The sequence below is a fragment of the Ailuropoda melanoleuca genome, chromosome 14, assembly GCF_002007445.2.
Source record: "Ailuropoda melanoleuca isolate Jingjing chromosome 14, ASM200744v2, whole genome shotgun sequence".
Lineage (NCBI taxonomy): Eukaryota > Metazoa > Chordata > Mammalia > Carnivora > Ursidae > Ailuropoda > Ailuropoda melanoleuca.
The window spans coordinates 53,459,877-53,468,782 of NC_048231.1; the positions used below are offsets into that span (position 1 = coordinate 53,459,877).

The 8,906-nt window shown below is 42.5% G+C and overlaps 1 protein-coding gene and 1 long non-coding RNA gene across 4 annotated transcripts in view; one reads left to right on the forward strand and one right to left on the reverse strand.

Moving 5' to 3' along the window:
- The window catches only part of LOC117796029, a 16,996-nt gene extending 16,366 nt beyond the window's left edge, over positions 1-630 (reverse strand). The window contains exon 1 of the long non-coding RNA XR_004620346.1: positions 562-630. This is a non-coding gene — a long non-coding RNA (uncharacterized LOC117796029). The remainder of the gene's footprint in view (positions 1-561) is intronic.
- On the forward strand, positions 7-6,192 carry ZBTB14 (zinc finger and BTB domain containing 14). Of its 3 annotated transcripts, none has more exons than XM_019805535.2 (3): positions 7-681; positions 1,792-1,875; positions 2,945-6,192. In XM_019805535.2, the coding sequence occupies exons 2-3, from the start codon at positions 1,873-1,875 to the stop codon at positions 4,289-4,291; spliced, it is 1,350 nt and encodes a 449-aa protein (XP_019661094.1). In that variant the 5' UTR covers positions 7-681; positions 1,792-1,872; the 3' UTR covers positions 4,292-6,192. The 3 variants fall into 3 exon arrangements, with proteins under 3 accessions (XP_019661094.1, XP_002924902.1, XP_034498664.1); XM_002924856.4 differs by having other exon boundaries at positions 575-681; positions 1,607-1,875; XM_034642773.1 differs by lacking the exon at positions 7-681 and adding an exon at positions 875-1,689.
- The last annotated feature ends 2,714 nt before the right edge of the window (positions 6,193-8,906 follow it).

Consider the following 8,906-nt stretch of genomic DNA (forward strand, 5'->3'; position numbering starts at 1 on the left):
GGGCTGCGGAGCCCGGTCGCATGCCCGCTCCCGCTCGCCGCCGTCGCCGCCGTCGCCCCCGCGGGCCCTCCCGCTTGGGTTCGGAGCCGCGGCCCCCAGCCTGCGCTGGACTCCGTTTATGAAAGGGAAGGTGGCCCTTTCACCTCCCGGCTCCGAGGCTGGGAGCTTTTGTTTAGAAAGGGGTACAAATGGCCTTATCCATCCCCCCACCTCCCGGGCCGAAAGAAATGAGAGCGAGGCGTGAGAGGCTTTCAAGTTCTCTTGGGTCTTGCGCTTCGTGCCCTGCTTCCTCCCCATCCCGAAGTTGCGAGCTTTCAACCGGGAAGTCGTGCCGCCGCCATTGTCGCGGCTGCTCCGGGGTAGGGGAGGCGGCTGCCGCTGCTTATGTAAGTTTGACTTTGCCGGAGCCCCCGCTCCCTGCTCTGTAACGGCGGCCCAGCGCGCCCGCGGTTTGGAGAACCACAATAAAGGGGCAGCTTTGTCATGGAGGTGTAGTTGGGGCTACATCTTTTCCTCCGCCTACACAGATCCTGGCAAGGGCTAGCTTCCAGTCTAACTCACCTGAACTTAATAACTGGAACATCTCAGTAGAAAGAAATGGTTCTCGGCGATCTTGAGAGTGGGGGCCAGATATCACACTGGTCCAAAAAATAAAACAACACAGCCAAAAACCACAGAATGGTATGTTATCATGGGTACTGCAGGGCCACTCCTCTCCCTAGTCCCATGCACTTTTATCCCACAAGCCCTAGGGAGAGTTAACAATAGTGGGCAGTGATTAAGTAGGAAGGTTTTGCGTGGCTCCCGTGCCTTGGAGATGACTGCAGGCTGAGGCGCATCTAGGGGCCAGGTAGAGAGTCGTTAGAAGTAGTGTTGCCCAGCTCTCCCACTGTGCAGATGAGAAACCCCCTGCTACTGTAGGCGTCCTATTGGTGTGTATCTTTCCGTAGAGGGAACTTCTGAGGGTTTTCACACTGTTGGTCTCGGAGTTCAGGTCTTGCACCACAGTTTTTGTGTAAGAATATTGCAGCTCAGTCTCTTGGCCCCACCACACCAAAGTTTGTGTGGTCACCGTTCAGTGGAGGAAACATGTTTTTTCAGGATATTGGTCTGCAGGTTGGTGTCCCTCTGGTGAGAGTTAAAAGTCCCTGAAAGCGAAAATTTTTTGAGCCTCCCTGTGGGGAAGGAGGTGAGAACACCTGGATTTCTCAGATAAAACCATAAAGACTAGTGTAGCCTATGTGATATGTGCTATGCACACAGAACAACAGAAAGAAGAAGGTGGCTTCTGTTCCTTCTCCAGTGTTAACTGTTGGGGATGTACACTTCTATAACTTGATTTAAAAATGTACACTCTATCTGTTTATATGAGCCTAGAGAGAAATGTGGAGGGCTGCATACCCAGCGGGAGATGGTGGGCGTAGGGGAAACTTACTGGCTTTTCCTGTATCTCTGTAGCTATCAGTATTTGTGCAAATATGGGCATGGCCTTTGTCTGTGAGAACGTCCTTAGTGGTTCTCCAACCCGTCCCTCCAATCCTGGTGTACAGCCCCTGCATGCCCCAAGTGCCACAGCCTTTATCTGTTCTCATTCATATCTGTTCAGAGCTGGACCTGATGCTGCCAGTCACCCTCCTCTCTGTTCCCAACCTGAAAATGGGTACATGTGCCAGTGGCAGGACAAGAAAGGAAAGTTTTATTTTTTAAAATCAATTCTTGAAAACATTCTTGTTTAGACTTTGGGATAGAGGAAGATTCTACCTTATTCTTGTTTGTCCTTTTCTCTTGTAGGACTGGCGTGCCCCTGATCAGAGTTATTCTGATCTGAAGAATTTGGTGTTTAAAGCATTAAGATAATAGCCTGAGTTGTTCATGGTAACTATAACTTTGGGTATTAAACCTTGTAAATATATATGTATATATATGCCTTAGCACTTCTGTTTCTCTGGTGGGAATGCTTTGTAAAATAAAAGGAAAACAATGTTGCAAAAAGAAAAATACACAGAACAAATTATTTTGAGAAGGTAATTCTTTAACAGTCTTTTGTGCCAGATGTCTTTCGTGCCAGTTCAGAATTTCTTTTGCTTATAAAATACTCACAGCACTTGTCAAGTACATCCAGTCTTGATGACACTCATCTGGATGGCAGATAGATTAGCATCCAGATGGAATGAAGTCACTTATCGCTGTCTTCCCAAGTGCCATCCTAGGGTCATATTAAACCTTAACCTGCGTTCAGAAGTGGCCCAAAGCTGGTGAGGAAAAAAGCAGAAGACAACACTAAGTGGAATATTTTGGCAGTGATCTCCCTTTTTGGTTCTGCAACAGTGATTTGTCTCTTCTGTCAAGGAAGTAGAACACCGAGCACTATTACTAGTTATTTTACCGAAATTCCTCTTCTGTACATGGACTTAAAGTAGACACGACAGGAGTAGAGCCTCCTTGCCTTGGACCTCTTTCTAAAGCCTTGAAGTTATTTGTTGTTATTACCTCTAGTTGTCAGGAAACACAGGTTTTAGAGGTAGGTTGCCTGGATTTGAGTCCTGGCTCTCCAGTAAATGACTAGACTATTGGGCAGGTTCCTAAACTCCTCTAAAAAGGGGGGCTAGGAATGCCTATTTTAAGGTTGTTTGATCAGGACATTTGTGAAGACACGCAGAGCACATGGAACAGTGCCTGGCATGTATTAAGTGCCCAGTAAACGTCGCTGTTATTGCGATAATCCAATACTTTTAAAACTGGAGATAAGTAGATACAACAACATGGAAGTCCCTAAGCTGGGATCAGTGTTCTGTACTCCTCTTCTAAAACCACCTGTAACATGAATTTTCTGAAATTGTTAGGTACTAAAAAGTGATCAGGAAATGAAAGTCCAGCTGTGTTTTGTGTATGGAAATGTACTGTTCATAATTATCAATCTCTCTTTTTGAAAATTTTCTTGTAGGAGTTTTTCATCAGTATGTCTGAAACCATTAAATATAATGACGATGATCATAAAACTCTGTTTCTGAAAACACTAAATGAACAACGCCTGGAGGGAGAATTCTGTGATATTGCCATTGTGGTTGAAGATGTGAAATTCAGAGCACACAGGTGTGTTCTTGCCGCCTGCAGCACCTACTTTAAAAAGCTTTTCAAGAAGCTTGAGGTTGATAGCTCTTCAGTAATAGAAATAGATTTTCTTCGTTCTGATATATTTGAAGAGGTCCTGAACTACATGTACACAGCAAAGATTTCTGTGAAAAAAGAAGATGTTAACTTGATGATGTCATCAGGTCAGATTCTCGGTATCCGATTTTTAGATAAACTCTGTTCTCAGAAGCGTGATGTATCTAGTCCCGACGAAAATAACGGCCAATCGAAAAGTAAGTATTGCCTCAAAATAAATCGCCCCATTGGCGATGCTGCTGACACTCAGGATGATGATGTGGAAGAAATTGGAGACCAGGATGACAGTCCCTCTGATGACACAGTAGAAGGTACCCCCCCGAGTCAGGAGGACGGCAAGTCGCCCACGACGACGCTCAGGGTTCAGGAAGCAATCCTGAAAGAGCTGGGGAGCGAGGAAGTTCGGAAAGTAAATTGTTATGGCCAGGAAGTAGAATCCATGGAGACCCCAGAATCGAAAGATTTGGGGTCCCAGACCCCTCAAGCCTTAACATTCAATGATGGAATGAGCGAAGTGAAGGACGAACAGACGCCAGGCTGGACAACAGCGGCCAGCGACATGAAGTTCGAGTACTTGCTTTATGGCCACCATCGGGAGCAGATTGCCTGCCAGGCGTGCGGGAAGACATTCTCCGACGAAGGCAGGTTGAGGAAGCACGAAAAACTCCACACGGCAGACAGGCCGTTTGTTTGTGAAATGTGTACAAAAGGTTTTACCACACAGGCCCACCTGAAAGAACACCTAAAAATCCACACAGGGTATAAGCCGTACAGTTGTGAGGTGTGTGGAAAATCCTTTATCCGCGCCCCGGACTTGAAGAAGCACGAGAGAGTGCACAGTAATGAGAGACCGTTTGCATGCCACATGTGCGACAAAGCCTTCAAACACAAGTCCCACCTGAAAGATCATGAACGAAGACACAGAGGGGAAAAGCCTTTTGTCTGTGGCTCTTGCACCAAGGCGTTTGCCAAGGCGTCTGACCTGAAAAGGCACGAGAACAATATGCACAGTGAGAGGAAGCAGGTTACCCCCAGTGCCATCCAGAGCGAGACAGAACAGTTGCAGGCAGCAGCCATGGCCGCAGAAGCCGAGCAGCAGTTGGAAACGATCGCCTGCAGCTAGAGGTGCTGGGACAGGACCACTTTGCCTGAGCCCCAGAGACTGAGACTGCATTGTTCGTAACACGTGAACGCCAGTCACTGTATTTTTGTGGAAACTTATGGAGCATTGTACTCACTGGACTTAAGGCAGTGCTTGGTTAGGTATTTTGAAAACTTTGCAAGGAAGTAGTGTTCCTTGGTTCTGACCAAACAGTCTCACTGTCCTGTCTGGTGTCTAGTAGTGATGTTGCCAGTAAGCCCTCACCCCCCCCCCTTTTTTATGATTTTTATTTGAGAACTCCTGTGTCCAGTTCAGAAGTGAGAGACTTCTATTCCATTTTTTTTAATTCCTCTCTACACTTGCTGACTGGCAAGTGTACTGCACAGAGTGATAATTGAGTAATCTGATTTCCTAATCATCATGATTATATGGGACTTATGGTCAAAACAGCATTTTTAATAACTTAATAAAAGTACTTCATGTAGATGCAGAAAATACTGGTGGGTGGTTGACCAAGAACACTGCGCAAATGTGAAAACAAGTTCCAGAATTGCAGAACGGTATTAGATTTATATTTGGTTTGTTAATTTTCTATCACTGTTTTTCACTGTTTTTGTGGACAAATAATGGTTGCTTTGCTAAAGTGTTTCTTCATTTTGATTGCCCACACCTACCCCAAAAGATGTAGTCACAAGTCCTGAACAAAGGCTGAGCAAACCCACAGGGATGCCGGTGATCTGGGGGCTGAGTTCTTTTTGTTCCTCTTTTTTGGGGCATTGCCACTCTGCAGCAGATGGGGTTTGTGGGGTAGACCAGTTGTTAGAGGGACAGCAGAGGGGAATAGGATCCTGGCTCTCAGGGACAAGGATTTCACGTTTGCAACAATTCCAAGATTTTCTAGATCAAAATAATTCTTAATTGATTTTGAAATTGGATTTTTATTTAGGATCAAAATTAGGACAAGAACAGGTATGCTTCTTCAGATACATTTGTGTCACTTAAGAGAATGTCATCAAGCTTTTGAGCTCTCTGCAGCACGTGATTTATCCATAGAGGAGATGTAATATCGTTACTTAAATTAATAAATTGAAAATCTTTTTAAGTGTGTAAATAGTATAGAAGTGTTGGTCTTATGCATTTCAAGTAAAGTAGACAGCTGCACTTTTTTTTTTTTTTTGCACATTGGATTAAAATAACTTCCATGAGCAGCAAACATCAGTCTGTTTTTTAACCAATATTAAAGATTGTAAGATCAAATGTTTATTTTTTTGAAGTATATTTCATCATTGGTGGTTACAGTTTTAAGTAGAATTTGATTGCCATTTCATAGCCGTAAACAGAATTATAAACACTGTTCCAATTTTGGTGTATGAAAACTTTTCTTAACCATTTCTTTAGGAATATGTTGAAATACCAAAATAGTTTGAATTACTTTCTGTAACAAAGTATTAGTCGATTATTTTAGAATGTACAATTTTAGAAAAATGTCGTTTTTAAAAAATTTTATTTTTGATTCCTAGAATTTTTTTTCAAGTTACATTAAAATAATTTCATTTCATAGCTCGTTGCATTAACACCTGTAATTACTATTGTGGGAGAAATTTTATTTTTTAAACTGATGTATATGTTATGCCCAAGATTGTAGGATGAAGATGCTACCTTTTAAAGAGACTTATTTATTGGTAAAATGTTTACTTTAGTTTAAAATTAATTTAATTTCCTTTCTTAAAAGTTGTTTATTCTGTCCTAAAAGTAGTCCTGTCACTGTGTTTATATGCTGTTAGTGGAAGGGGAACTGATTGGCGTTCCTTGGCTGTTTTAACCAAAGCAAAGGAAAAATGATTTCACATCTTGTTGATAGCTACTTCAACAAACCATTTTTTGGGACTTCAGTTTTGTATATAAAAGAAAATATGCTTCTATCATTCCTGTTTTCATTTTTTCATAGTAACCTCTCACACATCCAGGTTTCTACCAAAGCACATTTTCTGTGCTCTCTCCATCATGGTTCTACGGTGTTGCAAGTTAGACCTGTGGTATGGACCCTCATTGAAACCACATAGTCACGGTGGCACCCCCAAAAAAGAAAGCTTCATTGTTAGCACTTAATTTGTATTGTGTAAATATCAATCATCTGTCCTGTTTTGCATGAGAAACGTATTTGTGGTTTACCGTGTCTAACACCAGGACTGGGTTTGTATGTGTGTTAGTGTGCATGTTTTCTTTGGTTTTTTGGTGGCAGCAAAGTCATGACGTGGTAGTTTTCCTGGCTTCTGGTCTTTCAGACAGCGTCTCTCCACCCAGCTAGCTTGAGTGGTCCCCTGGATGGTGAAGCCACCATGTTAGACCTCCAGTCATAAGAAGTTAATTCTGAAATATGCTTACACTGAATCTGTAGTGTAATAGGAGGGGAAATCATAAATCTCAGCATTACTACCTTTTCATTATTTAAAAATCACCTACTTTTTTCTCTTTGTACAAAGAGAACGTCTACAGACTTGATTTTAACTTTTTTCTAAGTTGCAGTGTATTGGTAATGATTGAAGAAGAGAATTTTAGGAAGCCTAAATTTTCGGTAATTGCCTATTCATTAACTTGATCATGAATTTGGAACTGTTGACAATCTCAGAAGTCACCATCAGGTGATCTGGATGCTAACAAATTCCTACTCTTTTGTTGAAAAAATAATTGAGGTGAAGGAGAATGGTGCAAATTTATGCCGTCTCCAATTTACTGGATTATGTTGTGTAAGGTTATCTGTAACTCAGTCACTGGGAACCTGGAATTCATTTTCCTGAGTAATGCTGTTAGTGGTGATTGGTTCCCAGAGCAGATGAAAGCCTTCCCTGTAAGTGTGATAGAATGGTATACTAACAGTTCTAGTCTCACGGTCTAAGTCCTGGGAATGAAGGTGTTGAGGCTTCCAGGGTAGCGATTGGAGAATTCTCGCCTTCCTTTCTGTCATTTACCTTTAACATCTGCTTCCTTTTCGCACTGCCCCAAACCCTCTACCTCCTCCCCATCCCCAGGAATGGGAGACAAGACATTAGGCTGGAGACGAGGTGACCACTGACAACCGTCAACAGAGGTGAGGGCCTAAATTCATTCTGCTGCTTTCTTGTACTTAAATCAAGGAGCACCTTAATGATAGGCAGCTCCCTACCTGCCTGATGATACACTGCCATTTATTTTGAGACAACACTAACTGCTCATTATTTCTTGAATTTTGTCTCCATTTTAGCATACCCCCTTGTAACTGAGAACTTCCTCTTGGAACTCTTCAAAATAAGTTTAACTCAATCTATTAGACAACACTTGAAATGTGTTAAGGTAGTGTATCATTTGTTGAACATATGTTGAACATTGTGTGTGAGGCCTGGGTTGGATCCTGGAGATACAAAGGTAGAAGAGAGTTGGCTGTACCCGGCAAGAGTGTGCTTCCTTTCTGGGTCTTATGTGTTCTTTTTCAAAATGAGGACGCTGTTTGCCCGTCACCTCTTATCCATGATTCCTTAAGGGTCACCATACTAATTTTTTTTCAAGGATGGTAGACATAATTTATCTGGGCTATGACAGCTTTCAGCAGTTGTGTGTTTTCATGAACTCTTCAAGAGATATTCCCCACTACCAATATTTATGCAAAAATTTTCAGCATAATAAGGAAAGGTGGTTTAGTGGAAAGACTTCTGGAAGCAAACTTGAATTGGATGGATTCTGGCTTTGCTTAGCAATTACCATGTACATTTAGGGACGTTCTTAATCGCCCTGAGCCTTAGTTTAGTTTTGCCATTTCTAAAATCATGATGGGGATTTCTACTTCATGGGCTGCTGTGAAGATCAAATGCGATAATCAGTATGGAATATTTAGCCCAGCACCTACCACTTTCTAGGTACACCATAAATGTTCCCTTCTTCCCAAAGGACATTCTCACTAAAGAAGTAGAAGCGAAAGTTCTCTTTTGACATCTGTGAGGTCTGTACTCCTTAGCCGCGAGCTGTAGACCTGAACCTCATGGAGTCGTCTTGATTGGAAGTGTCTACAGAAGCTACGTGTGTTTTAGCATTTCTGTGATCTTCAACACATTCATGGTTTGGGTCTCACAAACTCATACATTCATCTTAGAGTTGTCTTGTGTTTTGTAATCTCCCATCTTTTGCACGGATCTTTGGCATGTAGTCAAGTGTAAACACTGGCCTCTAGATGGCTCCCTCCTTTCTGGGGGGGATTATCTGATGGCAGGGTCTCAGCTGCAATTTTGAGAGCTGGCTCTTGAGTTTCATAATGAAATCTCTTAATTTTTTAAAATTTACTATTTATTTATTTATTTATTTTAGAGCAAACGGGGAGGGGCTGAGGGCGGAATCCCAAGCGGACTCTAGCGCTGAGCAGAACCTGACACAAGTCTCCCTCTCGCAATCCTGAGATCACAGCCTGAGGTGAAACCAAGAGTCAGACGCTTACCAGTTGAGCCAACCAGGCACCCCTTTTTAATTTTATTTTTAAGTAAACTCACCAACCAAGTAGGGCTTGAACTCATGACTGCGATCAAGAGTCATATGCCCTATTGACTGAACCAGCCAGGCACTTGGAAATCACTTAATTTTTTTGATACATTTATATTTGCTTTTCTAAATT